The 26,111-nt window shown below is 38.3% G+C and overlaps 1 protein-coding gene across 2 annotated transcripts in view; it reads left to right on the forward strand.

Moving 5' to 3' along the window:
• The window catches only part of LOC115423024 (low-density lipoprotein receptor-related protein 1-like), a 137,234-nt gene that overhangs the window by 50,871 nt on the left and 60,252 nt on the right, over positions 1-26,111 (forward strand). For both annotated transcript variants that reach the window (XM_030139712.1, XM_030139713.1), the window contains exons 7-24: positions 5,867-6,029; positions 7,163-7,385; positions 8,795-8,984; positions 10,755-10,898; positions 12,046-12,282; positions 12,464-12,644; positions 14,118-14,340; positions 15,925-16,114; positions 16,223-16,345; positions 16,634-16,774; positions 17,199-17,324; positions 18,826-18,942; positions 19,698-19,778; positions 19,869-20,036; positions 22,639-22,821; positions 23,505-23,702; positions 23,851-24,096; positions 24,386-24,583. In XM_030139712.1, the coding sequence (XP_029995572.1) occupies positions 5,867-6,029; positions 7,163-7,385; positions 8,795-8,984; positions 10,755-10,898; positions 12,046-12,282; positions 12,464-12,644; positions 14,118-14,340; positions 15,925-16,114; positions 16,223-16,345; positions 16,634-16,774; positions 17,199-17,324; positions 18,826-18,942; positions 19,698-19,778; positions 19,869-20,036; positions 22,639-22,821; positions 23,505-23,702; positions 23,851-24,096; positions 24,386-24,583 (3,132 nt within the window). The remainder of the gene's footprint in view (positions 1-5,866; positions 6,030-7,162; positions 7,386-8,794; positions 8,985-10,754; positions 10,899-12,045; positions 12,283-12,463; positions 12,645-14,117; positions 14,341-15,924; positions 16,115-16,222; positions 16,346-16,633; positions 16,775-17,198; positions 17,325-18,825; positions 18,943-19,697; positions 19,779-19,868; positions 20,037-22,638; positions 22,822-23,504; positions 23,703-23,850; positions 24,097-24,385; positions 24,584-26,111) is intronic.

The raw sequence follows: 26,111 nt of genomic DNA on the forward strand, positions 1-26,111 counted from the left end.
GGGTGAAATAAAAAAAAAAACAACACAAATTAAGGCTGTTGTTACCATGGTAACCTAACCACCAACCCAAAAAAGTTCAGAACCTGTGCTTTTGTTTCTGATTCGTTAATATTGTGGAAAAAGAAGAACAGTTGCAGTAGTGGAGATGATTGGAGGGATTTTTTTTTTTTGTCCTCTAAAGTCTTTCTGCTATAAGGGAGATGCCAACGGTAGAAATAGGAATTATGGCTTTTTAAATAGAGGTCATATGTCAGAATCTTAGGAAAAGAATTGCTTAACTCTAAAATTCTGCTCCTGAAAAGTCATAGAGGTTATACACAGATTAGTATTTCCTCAGCACAGCGAGGATTATGGAAGCAGCATGCAGGCGATTCTTTTCTGTTTTCTTGCACTAACTCAGTAAACAGAGGTGTATTTGCATCGACCTCCAAACTGGGGAAATAACATTCAAGTACAAGTTGTGCGGCGCTGCTCTAAAGTCTAGGTGTCAGTGTGTGACTTGCTTGAGGCACTAAATAGACTGTGGCCCTGTATGTAAATACTCCTTCTTGAATGGAAAGCATGTTTGTTGTTGCCAGTAAGACCCCCCCACCCCCACCCCCAAGTGGTTGAAATGTTTCCTCAGTGTAGTTTCAGTTGGTAGGTGTTGGGGGCAGGAAGTAAAGGGGTTTTAAGGGCAGGGTGGTTGAGTTGGGAGAAAGGGGTGGGTTCATTCAGTTTCCCGGCAAACTTTCCATTTACCAGAATCTGCATGAGGGACAACGTCAACAACAGTCTTGCTGCTGGGCTCATTGGATACGGGGGTGTACCACGTTTATGTTGTTGCACAATGCAAAGTCACCAGGGTTGCACAAGTGGCTCGACTGCTTTGTATACGAGTCTAATCAATGCAAAGGGCTTCCAGCTGGAGTTCTTTAAAGCAGTGTTACGGTTCAAGAGCTGATACCAGTGGGAGTATCACGATTCCTCTTCACTTCATGACAAACTTTCTCTGTTGTCATGGCTCTTATATTTATGAAACACATCGGTGTGGTTTTTACTCCCTCACTCTGACCTTTCCAGTATTTCTTTTCATTAGATCACATTTATTTTTCAGTTAAACCAAAACTGTGAGTGTTGTGAAATGGATTTTGTGTCTACTGTCATTATTTTTTAACTTCTTTTCAGTTTTTTTTTTTTGTTTTTTTTTTGCTCATTTTCTTCACATCTCTATATCTTTGAACACCAAGCATATTAGATTATACTTGTAAAATCTGAATTGATGAGTTTTCAACTATATGTAAATTGATAGATACTCTCACAAATGGTAATCAATTTGAGAAATTTTTTTAAGTAAAAAAAAAAAAAGTCAAAATTCTCTGAATTCAGCTATTTAATTGTGAATATTTTCTGGATTCTACACTCCGACATTAAAGTGACAATGCATGGGCTGTGACCAAACAAGACAAGTACATTTGTTCAGTCATTTTGGGATTTGGGAAACGCTGATCAATGTGTTTCATTATTTTGGACCAGGCAATGAATTTATTAATTGAGTTCATAACTGCCAACAAAATAAGTGCTTAGTTGGGTGTTTTGAGGTTATGTATTTTGTGATGTGTCTCTATTTCAGGGGTGTCTAAATCCGGTCCTTGAGGGCCGGTATCCTGCATGTTTTAGATATTTCCCTCATCCAGCACACCTGGTTCAATTAATGATCAGCTCATCATCAAGTTCTACAGAAGCCTGATAACGATATAATGGCTTCCAGGTGTGATGGAAGAGGGAAATATTTAAAATATGTAGGACACCGGCCCTCGAAGACCAGATTTGGACACCCCTGTTCTGTTTGGAGTAGGTTTTATAAACGATCAGGCCTGAAATCTTGCATCTAACCACTTTCCTCACTTTATGAGAGAGCAACAATTGCTAATGTTTATAATAATAATAATAATAATAATAATAATAATAATAATAATAATGATGATGATGATGATGATGATGATGATGATGATGATAATAATAATAATAAGAATTTTACTTATATCACAATTAATTAAAAATAATAATAGAAATAAAACAACACATCAAAACTTCAATTACCATACAATGCCATGAAACAAAAATAACCCCAATATAAAGACGGAGTAAATATGCTAACCGCATAGATCAGTAAAGGCCTCTAAAAGTGCATTTTAAGGAGAGTCTTAAATGAAGAAAAACACCTTGTCATCTTGATGCCAAATGCTCCATCATTTTTATTTTTCCATCTGGAAGTTTGGACTTCTAATGGAGCAGCATCTGAGGATCTCAAGTGTTGTGGTGGAATGTATGAGCCTAAAAGACCAGAGATGTATCTTAGTGCCAAACTGTTCAGGACTTTTTTTTCAAAATAACTTCAAAAACTATTGGTTGTCAATACAAAGATCCAAATATTGGTGTTATATGTTCTCATTTTCTAGTAACAGAGAAAAGACAATTACAGTTGTCAAGCTGCAAATGGAAATGGATAAAGGATTGATTCAAGTTTCCTGGAGAATGACATTTAATGTGTGACTGGTGGAGGTGCATTAGAGAAAATTTAAACTGGAAAACGGTGAGAAGAAACATCTGCACACTCTGTGGTTTACTGTGGAGAATCTATTCTGATGTTTTGGTGTGACCTACAAACAACAAATGTGTATGACTTTTGTATTACTCTACCTAAAGTTAATGTGGTATTCATTTACAACCTATAACACTTGAAATTATTGTTCTCATTTAGAGCCTTAAAGCTTCCTTCTTGACAAAATGTTGCTACTGTGTGGAGCATACACTAATCAGCCATGACATTGTGACCTGAAGTCATAAAAATGTGGATCATTTTGTTACTATGGCACCTTTCAGTGGGTGGGATGTATTAGGAAACAGGTGAACATTTAGTCTTTAAAGTTGATGTCTTGAAAGCAGCAAAATGGCCAAATGCAAGGATCTGAGTGGCTTTCATAAAGGGCAAATTGGTGTTCTCCAAATCACTGGGTCAGAGAATCTGCAAAACTACAGGTCTGGTTGGGTGTTCATGGTCTGCAGTGGTTAGTCACTACTAAAAGTGGTCTAAGAAAAGATAACCAGATCTTAACCCAGTCGAGCATCTGTGGGAACATAATATTAGTACTATCCTTCTAATGGTGTGTATGTCCCCCTTTTGTCGACAAATGGCCCTGACCCGAGGCATGGACTGGACCAGACCTCCAAAGGTGGGCTGTGGTGTCTGGCACTGAGGCCTTAACAGCAGATCCTTTACACGCTGCACGTTGTGACAGGGGGACTCTATGGATTTGCTCGTCTAGCACATCCTGCAGATGCTTTGTTGGTTTGCAGACTCAGCAGTCCTTCCTCAGACCACTTTTGGTGGGGTCTAGTCAGTGCAGACCAGAATCAGCCAACAAGGTCTTCATTTGTGGAGATGCTCTGACCCAGTCATTTGACCATCACAGATTATCAAACTCACTCAGTTCCCTGCATTACCCATTTTCCAGCTTCCAACATGTCAACTAAAGAGGACTAAATATTCACTTGCTGCTTACTATATCCAACCCACTGACATGTCTGAATATAATAAAATAATCAATATTATTCCCATTTCACCTGTTAATTGTCATAAAGTTATCACTGATCAGTGGCTAGAAAGTGAAAGAAAAATAGTAGTTATAATAATGGTAATAATAACATTAAAAATAATAATAATTACGAGTCTTAGTTTTAATGCAGTAGTATTCTTGTGAGGCAGTTATTTCTGTTTGAGTGAAATAAAACAAATAAAAGATTTGTAAGTGGAGTAAGGTTCTTATAAACTGAGATATAATATTACATGCACCAGGTAGAAGGTTGTGTTTCTATCTCCCACCTCTAAACCAAATTGTACACCTGATACAATGCAGGGTTTTGAAGTGCTGTGTACATTAAGTGAGTGGGCTGATGTGGCGAGTGGTTGCTCTGTTGTGGGACTGAGTGGCATGTGGACGATTGTTGGGCGCTCCACTGCTGCAGAGACTGGTCAGAACCCAGAGGCAGGCTCACAACGATGGTGTTATACCCCAAACATCAAAGTTGTCCCTTGGATTAACTCAAAAGACGACTGCAGTGACTTTGATTCTTCTGTGTGAGGAGAGAGCCTGTGTGGTGTGTATGTGCGTATACAGTGTATTGCTTTGAGAGGAAGCATGGTGGCAGCTGTTAAAACACAACGCTGTATGGGATTCAGTGCATCCTCATGTCCCCCTGCCCACAGCTGGGTCTCCCTGTGGTCACCCGTTCGCAATCAGATCGTAGTTCCCACACTTTTTGATCCAGCATTTCTATTTAACCCATAAACACCCAATGCTACTTTTGTGGCAGTTCGCAAATGAATTTTCCTCTTTATTTAACCTAAGGGGTATTGTTTTTGGTTTGTTTGTTTGTTAACACTCTAGCAGGAAAACTATTGGTTGAATTCATACCAAATTGGGTTTACAGATTGCCAGTGACCCAGGATAAATCTGATTGCATTTTGGGAAAAGTACATCAAAGTTCAATTTTTCAAGTTTTTTAAATCTTTTTTTTTTTTTTTTTTGTTCCATTTACTTATAATGGGCGAAATTTCAAACGTCTATGAAAACATCAATTTTGTTTCAAATCACTTCAAACTTGGCACATATATAGAGGCAAAAGATATGCTGACATCAGCACATGCATAGACATGATGACATCAGCTGGATCGATGCCAAAATAAGCTACAATACATGTGAGGGGTGGGGTTTGTTTTGCCTGTCACCACTTGTTGTAATATTATCCCCTGTATTTTGCATTTTTTCAGCGAAAATCAGGTATTTTTCTTTATTTAATTATCTGATCATGTAGATGTTCTTAAAAGCTCAGATTAAAGTTGAGGGTTATTGTATCAGAAACAGAGAAAACTGAAGAAAAAAATGACTTTTTCAGTCAAATCTATCATTAGCTGAACATAAACCAAGTGTCTCCATCCACTGTCACTGATCCAACTCCGTTGGTTTTACTGGTGAATCAACGTTGCAGAAGATGACGGTGTTTCCATGTTCACTACGGAGCCTCTGAATGCCCAAATGGGTCATATGTGATGACCATGAAAAGATAAACTGTATTTTACACCAACTATTTACACGTATTGATAGAATTAGTGAACAACAGGTATTAAACAGTTTATATCTGTATATGGGTTTGGTCACCAGTGGCTGTTTGGGTCTTTATGGGTCAACATGGCAGTCGACTAATCTCAACTAGAAACTAAAAGTTCAGTTTTTGTGTGCATTTGGGTCTATGCAATTTTCACACACAAGAAATCAACATTATGTTATTTTCTCAACTTAAATAACTTAACATTGGCATAAAGCGCGCAAATACTGAAATATTACATTACTTTGAACTCACCATGCCATATCCTGAAACGGGTCATCATATGCAAAACTTCCCCATTTATATTTTTGTGGTTTCCTTTTTGAGCAGACAAGTAACAGAATTGCTAGTTCCTCTGTGAGTGATGTTTCAGTGCTGTTTCATGGCACTGGATAATATTCATCTTGATCACTAAAAACTCATGTGTCAGCTTTTTCCTTTTTCTTGTTTGTTATTCCTCCATTAAATCAAAACTTAATTATTTATCTCCTACTTTTTCATGTTTATTCCTTGCACTATGTCCTGTTTGCTTTAATCAAAAACAAGCGTTGGTGCGACATACTCTGGTGGGCTCCAATACAAGAACATGACAGAAGCTCATTATGTTGTTTTTGAGCAAAGAGGCTTGCAACATGGTGAAATGACTTTTAGTAATTAAGTTCTGAATTTTCTAAATAAATGCTTTGCTCTTTTTCCCATCTCTCCTCTGTGTCCTCAGATGTTGAGCAGATGGCTATTGACTGGCTGACCGGAAACTTCTACTTTGTGGACGATGTGGACGACCGGGTGTTTGTCTGCAACAAAAACGGCCAGACATGTGTGACACTGCTGGACCAAGAGCTGTACAACCCCAAAGTCATTGCCCTGGACCCAGCCATGGGGTCTGTACTTCCTTGACCTAAAATAACCCCCAATACTGCTTCAGCAACGCTTGACAGGAAGATGCTGTCTTATGATCAGATGTCGTGCTGACCAAGCAGTCGGTCGACAATCAAAGTACTTCCTCCAGATGGAAACCTAGACACATATTTGGGTGCCATACATAGCTGTGTAAACACATGTGGACACACAAAAACGCTTTCAGGTTCCTGATACTGATGAGCTGGTTTCCGACGTTCCTTTTTTTAAAGTATCACTTCTGTTTTTTATAATGCCCTGATATAATTAGTCCATTATACTGACTTATGTAGACCAGGTTTACTAAAGTGAGCATGAACCAAGAAAAAATTATTTTATTTCCTGAAATATAATAAAAGCATCCATTTCCTTAATAACACTGAACTATGAGCAACCAGAACTAAATGAAATAGAAATGCAAGTAAAATCAGTGTCATTTTCAGCTATTTAAGAAAAAATCTACAGTTAAGTCAGACAATATTAATGGTTTATGGTGTGCAAGAATAAAATAGTCATGCATCTTTTCATTACCATTTTAGTTTCTAATCTAGAAAGACGAATGAAATAAAGAATAAAATGAGCTATGACTATATCCACAAACGAATAACTATTAGCTGTAGAAAGGTCACTGTCTCTTTTTTCTCTCTCTCTCTCTCTATATATATATATATATACACATACATACAGTTACAGAAGAAATTATTAGACCATTCAAAGTCATCAAAAGCAATGGTTATGCAATCAAGTACTAACTCCTGTGTGTATCATGTGACTAAAACAGACAGAAAAGAAAACATGGAATGCCTAAAAGCACTGTTTTTGTCAGTACAATACCATAGCTATTGATGTAAGAACTTCAGTGATTTTGGTTATTATCAAGAAAACATGGAACATGGCTAGCTATCAGCTCTGAAATTAAACTCTTATGAGCTATTTTTGTTGTTATCATTATATTTGTCCAAACAAATGTACCTTTAGTTGTACCAGGCATTAAAATGAACAAGAAACTGAAGAAAACAAGGGTGGTCTAATATTTTTTCCCGCAACTATATAAGTAAAGTTTGTTTCTCTGTCTTTCATTCACTAACCTCTACATGTTCTTTTCCTTCTTTTACAGCAAAGTGTTCTTCACCGACTACGGGTCCACTCCGAGGGTGGAGCGCTGTGACATGGACGGCCAAAACCGCACCAAGCTGGTGGACAGTAAGATCGTGTTCCCTCATGGCATCACCCTGGACCTGGTCAACCGGTTGGTGTACTGGGCTGATGCTTACTTGGACTACATCGAAGTGGTCGACTATGAGGGCAAGAACCGACACACCATCATTCAGGGTCTGCTGGTGAGGATTGGTGGAAGCATTTCACGATAAACACATCACGTCTTCTTAACCCTTTAACAAAGGCAATCTCTCCGGCACTGCATTTTGCACTTTACAGCATTGAAATTACTGAACCGTTAGTGCTATCCACCAAATTCAAATGGCATTGGAAGGCTGAGATCCTGAGCTTTCCAACACTACATAACACTTTATGGCAGCTGTGCGGGACTCTACAAGTAGAAAGGGACTGTTTCACAGACTTCATATAGGCAAAAAAACAACAACTGGAGATAACAAAAATATGAAGCGAAAACATAGATTCTGAATGTTCAAGACCAAAAAACATGTTTGAGCAGATGTAAAATAGTTGAAAGTGTATTTTTGCAATCTCAAACAGTTTTGTTATGAACATTTACAGTTTTTTCTGGTAAAAATATTGCTAAAACCTTCAAGTCCGTTTTTTTCTTTTTTACTAAAACACACTGTTTTAAGCATTTATTCTTTATAATAATGATAGTTAATAGCCAGATATTGAAATTTAAGTTCTTCCTGAAAACAAAGGCGCAAAAGAATTGGCAAAAAAGACATTTACTGACACTTTTAACTTAAAAAAACAAAACAAAAAAAAAACAAAGACCATGAAGACACTTAGGAGGCCTGTTATGATTGCAGTCTTAAAAGGGTTAAAAAGGATGAACTTTACTGAACAGACCAGAATCCCCGATGAATTCTGAATCATCCCCATGATAACGCAGAACATCTGTTTTGGAAATCTGTATCTTTATCACTGATTTATTCTCATGTTTTGCGTCTGTCTCCTGTCTGCTCTCCCAGGGGATGGGTCCTTTTTATTGGCTTGATTGATATTGCTTAAAGAGTCTGTAATTTTCTTGGCTAGTGCCTCTCTAAACATATTAGTCTCGCCCTAGCTGAGCTTGGCGAAACTTATAGTGGAGTAATGATCTTAATGAAATCAGGACTGTGGTGGTGGGTCGACTGTGTGCAGGAGGGGGTAATATGATCCCAGCCCATGCATCTTTCTGACAGTAGAGGAGAGCTGCACAGAATAGACCCCTATAAAAGTAAAACCTCCCAACAGATGGGAAGTTGAGCCTTTACGCCGCCTTTTGCCAAGTGTACACAAACACCCTCTTAATCTCAGAGTGTGTGTCTGTTTGTCCGTCTCAGATTTTTCGAGATATCTCCACATTTTTAAAAACCTGTTGAAATCTGTTTTGTGCTGATAAATGTTTTATCAGTAACGGTTCATCTCAAAGATCCTGCCAAGCTGAGTTGGAGATAAAAATGCATACACAAACAACACAGGCAATTAGTCATGCTTCGAAACTCTTTTTACTGTTTCAGCATTTTCAAACAGAAACTCCAGATAACTTTGTCTCCCCTGTCTTTAACGTGTTGTTGTTCTTCAGATTGAACACCTGTACGGGTTGACTGTCTTTGAGAACTACTTGTATGCCACCAACTCAGACGAAGGCAACCTCAACCCTAAGACCAGCGTCATCCGGGTGAACCGCTTCAACCGCTCCGACTTCCATGTGGTGACACGGGTGGACCGGGGCGCTGCACTGCACGTATACCACCAGAGACGGCAACCTCAAGGTACACCGGCAAGAAGATACCACCGTCCTGAAAATCCTATCATATTAAAGTGCTTTAGTTTTGATTAGACATGGGCATGAAAAATTGATTAGTCGATTTAGTGAAGATGGTAAGAATGTTTGTCTTGTTTTTAGGGGTTAGCTCATTTTTATTTGGGTTTGGAGCTGGGAAGATATTAATGTTTTACTTAACCTTTAAAAACCTAAACACCTGCTGGTGACCAAAAGCATTGGCTGATCTAAGATATAAAATAGCTTTTGATCCACTAAAACCTATCAATACTTTTAAATAATTCAGAAAAATGCAGTTTCTCAGCTTTTCACTGGCATCAAACATACCTTTTTTTTGGAGCGAACATGAAAACACCATCAATTTCTGCAACATTTATTCACCAGTAAAACCCATTTCATTTGACAGTGGGTTTCTTGTTCAGTTAATGATATAATTTGCCAAAAAAAAAAAACTTTTTCTGGTTTGATATAATAACCTTTGAATTGGCTGAGTTTTCACGAACATTAAATATAGGAAAATATCTGATTCTCACTAAAAAATCCAAAATGCAAAGGATAATACTATAATAAATGGTGTTAAATCACTAAAGAAAGGTTAAATGTAGAGAAAAAATGATTTGGAAGTTGCCACAACAATAGTTATTGGTATTTAAGTGTTAACAGAGACACAGAAATAATGTTTAAGTTATTTTTTTTAATACTTTATTTTTATTTGTTTTATCAACAGACAATACAACACAGAAACTAGAGGTCACTGGTTGAACACAAAATAATTAAATGACAGACAGTAGTAATTATGCATTGTTTTGTTTATAGTTCAGCCATTTTCTCCAGCGCTTTATGAAAGTGTTTAAGTTATTTTAAGTTGAATGGTACGCATGTGGTTGACCCATTCTTTTATTGATAATTTTTTAACATTATAATTATTGTTTTGGTTCGGATGGAGGGAACTTTTAAGGGGACTTAAAATGGCTTAGTTTTTCTCCAAAAATGAAAGTAATGATTTATATATCCTTAATCTGTCAGCAACTACAGATGAAAATGGACCTTTACGGGTAAATCTGTTGTTTTATATCCCAGAGTTCTAGTGCAATATGGAATTTGATTTTAGATCTGTATCGATTATGGATTCACGGATCAGGGATTATAGATACATGGACTGATGATTACATGGTTTTATTATTTATTTATTTATGTATTTTAATTAAGCTGATTAAAAAAGTGAACATCCCCCTGAGATCAATAAAAAATAAAGTTAATCTGTATCTATAGAAGAAAAATACAGATTTCCGTTAGTCTTTGTTCCACAATGTAAAATACAGACCTTCCTAAAAATAAGCTGCATAAAAGCAGAGTGTTTCTTGTTGTATTTAAGTCAGGACGGTTAAACTGTTTACCGCTGTGTGAGAGAGCGAGGCCAAGAGTGAGTCTGATACAGTCAAAAGCAGGCCAAGAAGTATGGCATGTGACTGAACACACTCCTACACAGAGCTGCTTCCACGCCTGGAAGGATTTGGCAATAATTGATTTATACAAGTTATACTCCATAGCTGCAATCCTCTGGTGTTTAATTGGCATCATAATAACATCTGCAGTCAGAATGTAGGGGTTTAAAACCATTTATTCACGCAACAAATATCTACCTGTGTGTATGCAGACGTCAGATATTGTATGAAAGATATGGCAAGTATGGGATTCTGAAATTAAAAATGTGAGCAGCCTGGTATTCTTGCCTAACTGTTTTTGTGTGTTTGTGCAGTGCGGAGCCACGCATGTGCCCTGGATCAGTTTGGGAAAGCTGGAGGATGCTCCGACATCTGTCTGCTGAGCAACAGCCACAAGACCCGAACCTGCCGCTGCCGATCTGGGTTCAGCTTGGGCAGCGACGGCAAGTCCTGCAAGAGTGAGTATGAAGCTTCATGTTTAACAGAGCTGAGCAAGGAATTGAAAGTATTATAAAAATTGCAATATCCTTCTGAGACCCAGTAAGTAAAAGTGTTTGTTTGGCTTTTTTCATTAAATAATTGCCTTGATTGGAAACAGCATGATGCAACAGTTTTTTCAGATACAATTTTTATTCTACTTTTTTAATGGAATGTCCTTTGCAGTGGAGAGCGAGAGTAAAACTGTGAAACTCTCGTCCACTACAGAGGACCAAAATGCATTGCTGAGTCTCCTGTCAATATGGGCAGCCATAATATGCAAATTGCAAATGATTATCTAAGACAGCTGATATGAACCCTAGTAGAAATCACATTGTTTTATTAGTGAAAACAGAACACAAAATGGACTAGACATGGCTGATGTTTTCCAAACTATCAACAGAACATAGCTCTGATAGCTGATGATCGCTAATATTAGCCTTCTCAAATGGACTCACTGACTTTGAGGGAAAACAACAGTCAAGAACATAACATGTGAACCTAGAAGCACTAGATTTTATTATATTAAGTTGCAGATTTATGGATAAATTAGTTCATTTGTTTGTGGTATATGTGTTTATTAATGCATTTATTACTTTAGATCAGGGGTGTCCAAATCCGGTCCTTGAGGGCTGGTATCCTGCACGTTTTAGATATTTCCCTCTTCCATCACACCTGGAAGCTGTTACATCTTTATCAGGCATCTGCAGAGCATGATGATGAGCTGATCATTAATTGAACCAGATGTGCTGGAAGAGGGAAATATCTAAAACATGCAAGATACCGGACCCTGAGGACTGGGATTGGACACCCCTGCTTTAGATGTTCATTTCATCAGTTGAGTCCAGTCCAAACAGTCACATTTCACAACTGTCAAAGACCATTTTCAAGGGTTGACCTTGACCTGTCACCTGTCTGATTTTTCCTTCTCCAGACATCCTTTAAAAGACCACCATCAGTCGACCACTAAACCCCCACGCTTTCTAATATTGTAACGTTACTGTTTGTTGTGCATCCTTCAGCCTTAATATGAACTAATATGAAGTGTACTCAACACTGATGATTCATGACAGTTAATGTCAGAAGTAATACATTTACAAAATGAGGTTGTTTGTATGTGTCTCACAGAACCAGACCACGAGTTGTTCTTGGTGTACGGTAAGGGTCGTCCTGGCATCATACGGGGCATGGACATGAATGCTAAGGTGCCTGATGAGTACATGATTCCTATTGAGAACCTCATGAACCCCAGAGCTCTGGATTTTCACGCCGCCAGTGAATTCATCTACTTTGCCGATGCTACCAGCTACATCATCGGCCGACAGAAAATTGATGGCACAGAGAGAGACACTATACTTAAGGAAGGTAAGAATAAAATTACAGGTGTGCATTAAGGTCTAGACTCTTTCTTACCAAATCCTGATGACTTACACAGAATTTAGTGAGTGGCAGTTTATACCATATCTGCTTCATTCTCCTGACACTAATCTCCAACTGACCAGCTATTGGTACCTTCTTTTATTCCTCTTTCACTCCCTTATCTCAGGTATACACACAGTGGAAGGGATAGCGGTAGACTGGATGGGAGGTAATCTCTACTGGACAGATGATGGACCGAAGAAGACTATAAGCGTCGCCAGGTTGGAGAAGGCTTCACAGACGCGCAAGACTCTTATTGAGGGCAAGATGAGCCACCCCCGAGCCATTGTGGTGGACCCTCAGCATGGGTGAGACAGCAGAAATGAGGAACATGTTAGAAAATGCTGTGGGGAAGTTGTTAATTTGCTTTTGATTTTGGATGTCATCATGTTTTTACCCTTTAGCAACAGTAGTCTCTCTGGCACTTTGCAGTATTCAAATGACTGTAACTCCTGAACCGTTTTTCCTATTCACAAAATTAAAATGGCATCATAAAGCTGAGATACAGAGCTTTTCGACACTATATAACACTTTATGGCAGCAATGTGGGACTCTATTACAAATAGAAAGGTACTGTTTCAGAGACTTCCACACAGGCTTAAAAACACCTGGAAATAACAAAAAATATGAAGCCATAATATGGATACTGAATGTTCAAGAACAAAAAGCATGTTTGAGCAGATGTAAAATAGTTGATAGTTTATTTTTGCAATCTCAAAAAGTGTAGTTATTGTTGTCCATTTTTTTCTTTTTCACTCAAACACAGTTTTTTTGTTTTTGGTTTTTTTACACTTAGTTTTCACTAGTTATTTATCATTTTGTCATACAGAATATAATAAACAATCAGCAACAGATAGTAGTCATAATCTAATAGTAATGATAATTTAGGTTACAGTTATGAAATAGCAATCAAGTTACTAATTAATTACATTTTTAGAGCAGCAGTTTATATAGCATTTCACATGACTATGAGACAAACCACATATTAATTGTATTTAAAGAAACTAATCCATTTGCCACATCTTATTATGTGAAGTTCAGCTGGCAGCCTCAGCATAAATGTTAATCTCTCCATTTTGTGAATTTCATCAACAATTTTCCACCAGTCATCCAGCACTGGTGGATCAAGTTGAATCCATTTAGGAGTGATTGTTTTTTTTTGCTGTGGCACCAAAGATTTTTAGAAGGTATTTATCACTTATTGTCAAATCATCAGGAAGATCTCCTAGCAATAGTGACAAAGTGGGTTGCTGTAATTCAAAACCCCAAATTTGTTCTATTTTTTCCCACATCTTTCCAAAAAGTTGTAATGTTCGTACAGGGCCAAAATGTGGGTGTGGTTTGTTTCTGTATCCCGGCAACCTCTCCAGCATGTAGAAGCATTTAAGTTTCTACAAAACTGTTGTCAAACACTGTTTTAAGCATTTATTATTTATAATAATGATAATTAATGGCCTAATATTAAAATTTAAGTTCTTCCTGAAAACAAAGGCGCAAAAGAATTGGCAAAAAGACATTTTCTGATACTTTTAATGCAAAAAAAACATGAAAATTCTTAGGCGGTCTGTTATAATTGTCGTAAAAGGGTTAAGTTAAAACAAATATGATGGTTGCTTCACTTTGTACAAGAAATTGGGAGCTTATAAAGGCATCATATCGGCTTTGGCGAAAGAAAAACATGAAACACCTGCCATCACTGAGTACTGTTCTGGAATCGCCTGTGCTACAAGATGTGAAATAGGTTGTATGCTTAAATGTAATGATATTTCTACTTGTCACAGATGGATGTACTGGACTGACTGGGAGGAGGACCCCACCGAGAGCAACAGAGGGAAGATAAAGAAAGCATGGATGGATGGTTCTCATCACCAGGTGTTTCTGACCAGCAAGACGGTGCTGTGGCCCAACGGCCTGAGTCTGGACATTCCCCAGGGCATCTTGTACTGGGTAGACGCTTACTATGACCGAATAGAGATGGTCTTCCTCAACACTACTGAACGGAGGGTCAGTAATGCTCAGTAAATATTACAATCCCCTAAAAAGAAAAGGTGTTTACTGTATAGGAAAGCCTGCTTTCCATTCAGCTTACTGCAGTATGTGCAATTTACAGCGGTGGCAATATCAGATTTATCACTGGAAACATTTGATTTTGTGATTTAGCCAGCAAAAATGACAGCTGCCATTGGTACATGTTTATAGGCTGTAGCTTGTGAGCTAAGTAAGCAAAAGCCAGCTCCATGAAACTGTTGACAATGCAATCTGTGGTTACTACTTAATGTTTCCGCTTGAACGCTTTTTAAAAGTGAACTTGTCATAGGGCTGTTCAATATGGCTCCGACATGGATATTGTGCTGAGGGTCTGAGGTTAAAGCTGCACATGTCAGGTGAAAAGTCAGCATCCTCACCAGTTAATGATTCAGTATAACGAAATAGTGTTTTTTTGCTTTATATTATAGTGGCTGGATTTGACTTGATGTTTTTTTTGGTTTTCCCTGGTTGTGTGGTACTTTCTTGGCATTATCTTCGTCGAGGTTCTTTGCAAACTGAGGTGATGTGAAAACTACAGCGTACTGACTGGTCTGAGCTGATCATCATTGTGTCATTAGTCAATAATGTGTGAGAATGGTGTGATTCGACTCACCGTGGCCTATATTATACAGCCACATTTTTCATCCACATACTGAGAATAAAGAGCAGCATTCCTTCAGCATTCCCTGTGATTCATGTATGTGTCACGTTGAAACTGATGTCGCAGCAGTGTCTCATGGTGTCACTATGACAACCAGCTGAGAGATGCCTATATTAGCCTGTCCCAAAAACAGTCCCACGCTCTAATATTTCATTGAACAGCCTTTAGTTTTGATCATGGCAGGCATTCACCATAGCATCTTTCAATAAGCTCATACAGTGTCACAATATTTATTTCCATTGTTTTTTTTTGGACACATAACATTGATGAACCTAGACCTGATCAACTGAATCAACCCCAGATCATAACACTGCCCCCCACAGGCTTATACTGTAGGTACTCGGCATGATGGGTAATGACTTCATACTGATATGTCCGTCAGTCTGGACTCATCAGACCACATGACTGTTTTTTATTTCTCCATGCTCCAGTCTTTATGCTCTCTATCAAACTGATGGTCGTGTAAGAAATGAGAAGCTACTCACTGCATCAGTTATAGTTAAAGAACCTGTCACAGATGAAACATATTAATTCATTTGTTTTATTTTTTTATTTGTTTATTTAGCAGTGACAGTACATATTGATGAACATTTCTGTAAATGTGCCAGTATTAGCAAAAAAGCAATTTTTCAACTGCTGTCCCTGGTCAGTCACTGAAGTTATTAATCAATAGAAGGATCTTAACTATTTGGTGAGTTAAATCCAGTTGAGGACTTATTTTTGGCTTGGTTGTGTACTATCTACAGTAGAAAACAACATACCTGGAACCAAAAGTGCAATCAAAGTGGAGTTGATAACATGTGATGGAAAAGCACCATTCTGCTGCATAACAACATGGACCGTTGTTGTAAATCTGTTAAATTAAAACACTGTTAACATGTTTTTTCCTGCTTTAATAGGTGGTGTACGAGGGCCAGGAGCTTAACCACGCCTTTGGCTTATGTCATTACAAACATTTCCTCTTCTGGAATGAGTACCGTGGCGGCAGCATCTACAAACTGGACCAGGCCACAAAGACGGTCACTTTACTCCGCAACGAGAGACCCCCTATCTTTGAGATCAGAGTGTACGACGCACACCAGCAACAAGGTAAACCTCCATTTTCATTAATTTAATATCAGCCAAAAGACTAACGTTACAATTAAGACTTTAAATATTGTATGGTGATGATTTGATGAGGTGTATTTTTTCATGCAGGGTCCAATGCATGTCGAGTTAACAACGGCGGCTGCAGCAGTCTGTGCCTCGCCATCCCTAATGGCAGGTCCTGTGGCTGTGCTGAGGATCAAATCCTGGATGTGGATAATGTCACCTGCAAAGGTACTTAGCAGCTTTACCAGTGGAAGGTTTCACCAAAGATCAAGGTGGAATGTTATGGAAAATTCTTTACCCAGCGAGAGTTAAGGCTATTAAGGAAATCTAGCGTGTACTTTCCATTTGCAGTGTCTTTGCCAATTGTGTGGAGACGTTTTATAGGACTTCGACCAGCAGTGTCACAACAGAAGTTGACTTGAGTTCCAAAACTCTTAGTGTTATGTTTTGGTGCTGAGCCTTATTTTTTTTTAATGTCCCATCTGTTTCTGCTCCGTCCCCTGATCTCATCTCCAGCCAACCCCTCCTACGTGCCCCCTCCCCAATGCCAGCCTGGGGAGTTTGCCTGCAAGAACAACCGCTGCATCCAAGAGCGCTGGAAGTGCGACGGGGACAATGATTGTCTGGACAACAGCGACGAGGCCCCTGAGCTCTGCCGTTAGTGTGCCACGTCATTGTCATGGTTACACAGCAACACATAGATAAACAAAACTTAGTTGACAGGGTCTTAACTAACATGAACCGGCAGAGTACAAACTGTAGTTTCCAAGATTGTTTCTTTCCATGGAGTGTAATGTGGCTGTAATTTCACTGGCAAGCCTTTTTCCTCATCAAACGATAGACAGAACCAGGAACCCGTTTTTGTCCTGAATGTTCTTCTTTTTCATTTGCAGTGAAATTATTAAAATATTAAAGGATTTTTCAGTCAGTAGTAGCATCTTAAACACAGAACAGCACCTTTACTGTGTGGTAAATTATAGGACTCACATAAATCTACTTGGAAATATCTGTTTTTATCAGTATCTGTTTTTTTCATTTCTTTCTCTGTATTTATTTCGTATTTTCTCTTCACGTTCTCCAGACCAACACACCTGCCCTGCTGACCGGTTCAAGTGCCAGAACAACCGCTGTATCCCCCTGCGCTGGCTCTGTGATGGAGACAATGACTGTGGCAATGATGAAGATGAGTCTAATACCACCTGCTCTGGTGTGTGCAAAGTCTGTCTAGATGAGAAAACATTTTAGTTTCGCACTCAGTCCTATGATACATCATTTCATAATTTTTTTCTTTTATATAATATTTTTGCTAAGATTTGTCCATATCAATGTAAGAACATACAATCAAAGTAATACCAATGAAAACAAACAGGCAAGCAAAACCACATTAAAAGCAATGGTAGATCTGGGTGTACAATACACTAGAGTGTCAGAGTCCAACACAGATACTCAACCCCTGTGTTGGATTATGTTTTTGGCTGGAGTGTTTGTGAAGCTGGACAGGAAGATCTAAAGCTTGCTGCCAAATATTATAGAATTTAAGACTGTCCATTACGCTGTATGGGATTTTCATATTATATACATTACTGAGTTATATTAGCCTCACCTTGAGGTGAGAAGCAGTTTCCAATTCTCAGAGTCTTAAATCAGACTCTTGGTGAATATCATTCCATACAAGAAGGTGCTCTGTACAATGATTGTGTGTTATGATTAGGTTTTTGTGTTTTAATACTATAAGACATTATTGTCTCACTGTGAGGTTTCTGTGCTGTGTGGGAAACCTAATGGGCTATTAGGATTAGGGGAAGGAATACACACATTATGATCTAACAGGGATATTTGTTCTTAGGTGACTGGTGTTTTCTAAGTACCAGCAATGAGTTTAAGGTTACAGTTGTACAGTTGTGTTTTCAGCATCAACAAATAGATTTATCTCATTGTTTATAGTATAAACTGTATGAATACAGTTGAGCATTAGAAATGTCTGTAAATTAAAAACTACGGGTGACCTGAAATTTTCCCCCCCAAATAAGAGAGAAATGGATGATAAAATTTGGAAACCGTGCACTAATGAAACTTGAGGAAGACTCAGAGGGTGTTTTTGGGTTTTGAGTTTATTTGCATAAGATAAGTGGGTCAGATGGCAACGTGATTCTACTCTGCAAAACCTCCTCATCTGACCAAGCAATCTTTTAGATATGAAACTTGTTTTGTGATTACAGTATAGCAGCAGATTTTTTAAGATTACCAAGATTATAATAGATAAATAAATATAATTGATTCTGTTTTTTGTTGTTTTGTGGGCACATCAAGCTAAATTACTATCAGAGATTCTGCTAAAATGAGGAGGAACTGATCAAGATCCACGATAATAAAGAGTCCAAATACAGCACACGTCCTTGACTAATAACATTTGTAGTTTTTATAACAGCTCTGTCAGGATCTCAAATAAATTGAATGAGGTAATAAATTGTATTTAACTTAATTAAGATAAAGCAAATGTGTCGTTATGGGGCAAGTACTTTTTAAGAGTTCATTTTTGTCAAGGAATATTGGAAATTAGGTTGTAATTCTTAAAGTGTGTTCTCTAAGGACATGTTCTTCAGCAGTCATTAGTTACTGCCAGCCTCACTGTTGAGTCAGCTGTATAGTAAAAGGCAAGAGGACTTTTTACGGCACTAAAATGTTTTATATATCTTTTCTGCTGCCAGCTCGCACATGCCCACCCAACCAGTACCCCTGTGCCAGTGGGCGCTGCATCCCTATCTCCTGGACATGTGACCTGGATGACGACTGTGGAGACAGGTCGGATGAGCCCGACTCATGCGGTAAGTCGAGTCTTTACAACGTCTTTGATTATAACCGTGCATGAGTTTGTCTAAGATATAAACCAGGGATGTCAAACTCATTTTGATACCCCTCAGGGGCCACATTCAGCTAAATTACATCTGAAGTGGGCTGAACCAGTAAAATAATAACATAATAATATAAAAAATAATGACAACTCCAAACTTTTCAATGTTTTAGACTGAAAAAAGTCAATTTACTGTATGAAAAGGTGTGCATCTACAAACTATCTTTTCAGAAGATGTGAATAACATGAACAAACTGAAAAAATAAGTGTAATTTTAACAGTATTCTGCCTCAGTTTATCATTTACACATGTACATTATAACTTACAGATCACAGTGGATCTACAAACACACACAACATTTAATAACAGACAGAATATTGTTAAAATTGTACTTACTTCTCTTAAGATATTTCCGGTTCATATTCACATTTTTTGCAAAATTATACTTTGTTTTAGTGTAAATACATGAAAATATTTACATTTACAAAGCAAAACATTTGGAGTTGTCATTATTTATATGTTATTATGATAGTATTTTACTGATCTGACCCACTGGAGATTGAATTGGTCTGAATGTGGAACCTGAACTAAAAGGATTGTTAATATCTTTGTGTAATTTTTGCTTTTCACAACTTCATCCTGTGGGCCGGATTTGGCCCCCGGGCCGCATGTTTGACACCTGTGATACAAACTATTTCTATCATCCTCTCTTCTTTCCTTCTTACCCAGCCTACCCAACCTGCTTCCCTCTGACCCAGTTCACTTGTGCCAATGGCCGCTGCATTAACATCAACTGGCGCTGTGACAACGGTGAGTATCATCCTCTGAGATCATAACATTGCATTAAAAACAGGCCAATTACCTCCGAGGAAACGGTAACGTGTCCACTCATTTGTTCAGACAACGACTGCGGGGATAACAGTGATGAGGCGGGATGCAGCCATTCCTGCTCCAGCGTCCAGTTTAAATGCAACAGCGGCCGTTGCATCCCAGAATACTGGACATGTGACGGCGACAATGACTGTGGGGACTACAGCGATGAGACTCACGCCAACTGTACCAACCAGGGTGAGGAACAGAATCATGCACACCACACTGAAAGAGCCATTGTTTTGTCACAGCTTTGTCCACAGTGTAAAGATAAGGATTGTTTGTGTGTTAAACTCTCATGACTAAAATTACATCCATTAATAAAAATGTACAAAGTAATGAATGGTATGAGTAAGATTTGTATTCACTGAAAAAAATGAAATAAAAATTAGGCTTTATTTACGGTACTGTGTAAAAGTCTTAGGAAACCTTTAGCTTAGTTGTTTTTACAAGGTTAAAATGAGCATAAATATTTATTTCTCATTCTCTTTTCTTCAGATACAGAAAGAAAATACAGGAAATATGTGCACAGCCTAAAAATACACTCAAAAACACAACTAAATATGTCCATTTAGTGTGACCCCTGACCCTATGACAAGAAGTAATACAAGCCCTTAGAAACGTCAGACGTGTTGAATGAAACCTGGTATAAAACATTCGAAAATTCATGCAATAAATCTCACATTGTCTGAACAATAGGGTTAAAGATGTGTTAAGTGTAAAGTGAGGTTGAAGGTGCTTTTTCTCAGAAGGTTTTTGTTTTTACTGCTGTACATACTTCACATTAAGGGTATGTATTGGCAAGAATCTGCTGATACAATACAAATCACAATACTAGGATCACAATACAATATATCACGATATATCACAATACTGTTAAAAAGGCAGATTTTGTTTGTATCTTTGTTTTAAAGGACTGTTTCCTTGAAGAACTGAATACACCAGAAATATGCACAAATCCTAAACACATTTTTATTTGATCAAAACAGGATCTAATGCTATATCACAAAATGTTCCTGTGTTAAAACTTAAATTATGTTTTATAGACATTACAGTTTAAGATCCTGTTCAAATGTTCATATTCTATTTGTTCAGAACTAACATCATAACATTATTTTTGTGCAATCCCAACTAAAGGAACTAACATTATTTCATAAGAGTGTTAAGAAATAATAAATAAAATATAAACATAAAGAAAAACAAAAAACAAAAATGAACATCCACAATATCTGCTTTTGAATAAATACCTAAAAATATCGATACAGTACTTTTTAATATTGATACAGCATTGTGAAATGAAATATCGCAATATATTGCAGAATCAATATTTTCTTACACCCCTACTTCTCATATATCCAGATCTTAATACAGGGACTGAGAAATGCATATGTGTGGTCATTAGAACTTTAATAAACCAAAAAACCTAATGTTAGACTTGATTTTAACACATAAACATAGTATTTGGACTTAAAATCTGTTCTAAGTGAATACATGTTTTATATTTACATGGAGCTATTTCAGCTCTTTTTGATTTAGAGCCCATATTAATTCAGTCTTACAGCTTTTATACTTGTATTATCAATCTAACACCGACAGCAATCAGGCACTGATTTTAGAAAATAAAACTGAACAAAACTAGTGCACTTGCTTTCGAAACTAATTAAAATGTAGCTGAAATTAAAAACCAAATAGGGGGTGAGGAGGAACAAATAAAAGTGAAAAACAGTCATAATGTTGCTCAGCACAGTGTATTGTGTTTATGTGTATTTATGTTTCTATTTATGGTCATAGAAAGCGTTCTCACTTCCCCCCTCCTTTTCTGCCTCTGCTCTACATGCCCCTGCATGCTCTCTGATTCCCACTTATGATTTACAGTATATCCTTTTTGTTGCTTTGTTCAGGATGTGATTATGTTTTGTGGTTAGATGAGACCTGAGTTAACAATTAAAACTATTTCAAGGTCTCAAACAAACGGGACAGATGTTTTGACTCGGCGTGTTATGATTCGACATGTTTTGACGTGTAAATAGTGGTGGTTAGGGTTTCTGCTGTTTTGGGGAAATTTTGTTTCACTGGTTAACCGCTTGTTGTGATAATGACTGATACAGTGTCACACTCTCTCTGTCTGCTTGGAGACATCCTATACAGTGTGTGTGTCTTCATGTTGTATGTATTATTTGATGCAGAAGCACAGCCAAGTGCTGTCAAGTCCCAGCAGGTAAAAATGAGTCCCAGCATGACCTGTTGGTCTAATGAGCAGTCTGTGCAGTGTGTGAGTGTGTCTCTGGCTGTGTGTGTTTTTGTGGGATTTTTTGGCCTGCTGTCTGGAAGTCATTAGCCAAAATGAAAAAGCAATACTAGCGCCTTCCCCTTCTGCATATTGTAGTTTTGTGCTCAGAGGTCCTCCACTTATTTCCCTGGTTTAGCGTGCCAAGCGCTGACCTTTGCCATGAAGAGGTGTCATTATACCACCTCCTCAGTGGTGCCTGTAATCTGAATGTGACATCAGTCTGGAGCTTTGTGTGTCATTGTCGTTTAACTTGGCTCTGTGTCAGCTTGTTAACCTAGTGTCCCAGCACACCCACACATTAACTGATAACGACAAAGCCCTATTCTTTCCCGTCCTTTGTTGTTTTTTGGTCTGTGTGTGTGTGTGTGTGTGTGTGTGTGTGTGAGGTTGTTATTTGCCAGTTGTGATTTCTGTTATCTTTATTTTTTCTTTACAGACTCTGTACAATATCGTATTGTCCTGTTTGTCTGTTATTCTCTAACTCACACTGTCTTGCTGTTTCATCTCCAGCCACTCGACCTCCAGGCGGCTGTCATGTAGATGAATTCCAGTGTCGCATGGATGGTCTGTGCATTCCCATGCGTTGGCGCTGTGATGGAGACACCGACTGCATGGACCTGAGCGATGAGAACAGCTGTGATGGTGTTACACACATGTGTGATCCTGCAGTGAAATTCAGCTGCAGGGACTCGGGTAAGGATGTCCTTAGAGGCTGGTTTGGTGTCCGCATTTCAGAGTTACTGTGGTTTTGTAATTTTCAAAATTTTTACTGTTTTAGACTTTCATCTTGATTGTTGATTTCATATTAGTTGTAGTCTGAGCTTGACTGATTGCTTTATTCATTAGTTAATTGTTTATTGTATTGATATGTCCCCCTTTACATGCACACACTTGCACGTTCACAAAGCGTAGTAACAAAATTAGCATAAAATAAAATTTTTATCAAAAAGACTGTAGTACATAGTTATATATGAGGCACTATTGGTCAACATTGTATGATACAATTATCAATTTCTGTGAGTTATATTTTGAAGAGTTGGCTAGGTTTATAATTTTAAATTTAGTTTTTCAGGTAATATGTTTGATAAAGGCCCCATATTATGCTGATGCTTTTTTTTCCCTTAGTTTCTGTTGCATTGGTGTCTGCAGTTTTTATTTAATTTTAATGTTGAAAACAGTTTTTACCAACAAGATCATTTGTCTTTTCTAGTTTTAGCCTTAACTATTCAGTAATTATCTAGCATTTAATAAAATAACCTGTATCATTATTGTGTCCTCTGCTAGATGAAAGCAAATAAACAAGAAAAATGTGTGTATTGTGTGTTTAAATGTTTTGAAGTAAAATTCTGAAAGCTGTTACCATGTGGTCTTATCAGCTCGCTGCATCAGCAGAGCCTGGGTGTGTGATGGGGACAGTGACTGTGAGGACAATTCAGATGAGGACAACTGTGAGGCGTTGGTGTGCAAGTTGTCTCACCACATGTGTGCTACCAATGACTCCATCTGTCTTCCTGCCGAAAAGCTGTGCGATGGCACAGACGATTGTCCGGATGGTTCGGACGAGAAGCTCTGTGGTAAATATTCTTCACACTCTGTCCTTTCTGTTTTACTAGTTTGCAGTACTCGCTTTTTTTGTAAATTACCTTCCATATTGATATTCGATTCACATCTGGTGCCTCAGCCTCTGCTTTATTAAAATGATTTTCTTCTTTGTATCTGCAGACCTGTGTTCACTGGACAACGGTGGCTGTAGTCACAACTGCAGTATCATTCCTGGGGAGGGCTTCATGTGTTCTTGCCCTCTGGGGATGGAGCTAGGAGCTGACAACAAGACCTGCCAGATCCAGAGCTTTTGCGCCAAGCATCTCAAGTGTAGCCAAAAGTGTGAGCAGGAGAAATCCAGCGTCAAGTGCTCTTGCTATGAGGGCTGGGAACTAGAGGCTGACATGGAGAGCTGCAAAAGCACTGGTGAGGAAAATGAGTCATAATCAGTTTATTCACTCCTCAAAACTAAAACATTTATTAGTGGCTTCTGATGGGAGAAAATATATTTTTCACACTGATGAACCTCAGTGTTGCTTTTGGTTTTGCATGCAGTGTGTCATGCATTTTAGTCTTGAGACAACCTTCTGTAGAGGAGATAGAGGGGGAAAGACTTTACAGAGCCAGTTGTCACAGGATATGGTCCAGTGTTTTGTGAATCTGAACTGTGACTGTGTCCTGCTGTTAATATTTTCTGCAATTAATTGTCCTTTAGATACCTTCAAACCCTTCATCATCTTTTCCAACCGCCATGAAATTAGACGGATTGAACTTCACAAGGGGGAATTCAGTGTTCTGGTTCCAGGCCTAAGGAACACCATCGCCTTGGACTTCCACCTTCTCCAGAACACCCTGTATTGGACTGACGTAGTCGAGGACAAGATATATAGAGGAAAACTGTCTGAAAATGGAGGTGAGAGGACAATGACATAAATGTTTATGAGGGATAGAATAATTGACCACTTCACAGAACAATTTATGAAGCAAAAATGGAGAAACTCTGAGTCAGGATGAAAATAAACCATAGTTTCAGTTTATTTCTAGTTTGAGAACAATTACAGTAGGCTACCATCAGCTGTTAAGCCAAGGAAGGAAAAACTTAGTCATAGTAGCACATGGAAAGAGAAGACAGAATTATTAATAGAAAAATATCGTCTGACAAAGTAATCAAGCTTGAAAAGAATACATAAAAGTTGCAAAACTTTAAATATATTTCTTACGAGGATGAGAGACAGAGGATATGCTTGAAATTGGTGTTGCTGGTAGTAATGTTTTAATAATAATAGTATGGCAGCAGCAAAATGAATCTGTTCATTCATTTTTCTCAACTCAAAACGGAAAAGGCTACCCACTGAACTGACAACACGCCAACATCAGATTTATGTCCGTCTACAAGCCAATGAATGTCAAGTACAAGGACAGGCTCCCATTTATGTGACGATGACAGGACATAGGTATAGTATATCCCAGAAATAACCAGGCCAAATGTAGATAATAGAACAAAACCATGAGTCTTGGTTCAGACCATGGGTCAGACGTTTAGAAGTTTAAAAAGCCTAAAATTAGGTGCTTTTTTTCAGTCTCATTTTGTAACAATAGTGAAGTGGACTTTGTCATTTGAGATTATTATTATTATGTACATGCTTTTGACTTTGCATTTCTAGGGAATGATCCTCTACTGAATAAATCCATTTCTCAAAGCCAAATGTTTAAAAAAAAAAACCTCTGTGGTCAGCAGTGGCGGTTTGTGACCCTGAATAAATTTCCCAGGTCATGCTTGGCCTTCGTTTCTCCAAAACCCCAGGTCTCCTTGCCAATCAAGGTTGTGTTCCCAGCACAGCACTTAGGGGGCACACGGAAGGCTTTGTCTCTTCCTATTTGTCTCGGGACTCGCTGTGCGTGACTGCAGCCAGAACCCTGATGTACCGTAGGAGGGACAACACACTGCAGTTCCATTTCCCAGACCTACAACTTCACCATTTACACGCTTCTCCGCAGAGACATTGTGACTAACTCATAGATCAGCTCTCGCTGTTTGTTACTGAATCCATTTCAGCATCTGTAGAGTTGAATAGTGCCAGAAGCTTAATAAAGACACATCTACCCACACATACACGTAGAAAGCCAGCAATGACGCCTGCATTCCTTTCAGCAAACTGTGAAGACGGTCCGTCCCTCTCCCTCTAATTACTACTGGAAGGCCTTGTGAAGAACTTGCCTGATCGCCCTTAGCCAGAGATGATCACACATTTCGGTTTTGCACTTACTTTGCATGAGAGCCAGTTGTTTCTGGGAAATAATAAAAAGAGGGTGATGTGGTGTTGGAAGCTTATTTTCTTAGAAGCGAAGCAGTGGGGTTGGGAAGATCTAGTTGGTGGAAGCCACTGACAGACACAGCAGTATGTGTCATTCACAGGCAGACTCCATAATAGAAAAGACTT

Source organism: Sphaeramia orbicularis, chromosome 7 (genome assembly GCF_902148855.1).
Source record: "Sphaeramia orbicularis chromosome 7, fSphaOr1.1, whole genome shotgun sequence".
Lineage (NCBI taxonomy): Eukaryota > Metazoa > Chordata > Actinopteri > Kurtiformes > Apogonidae > Sphaeramia > Sphaeramia orbicularis.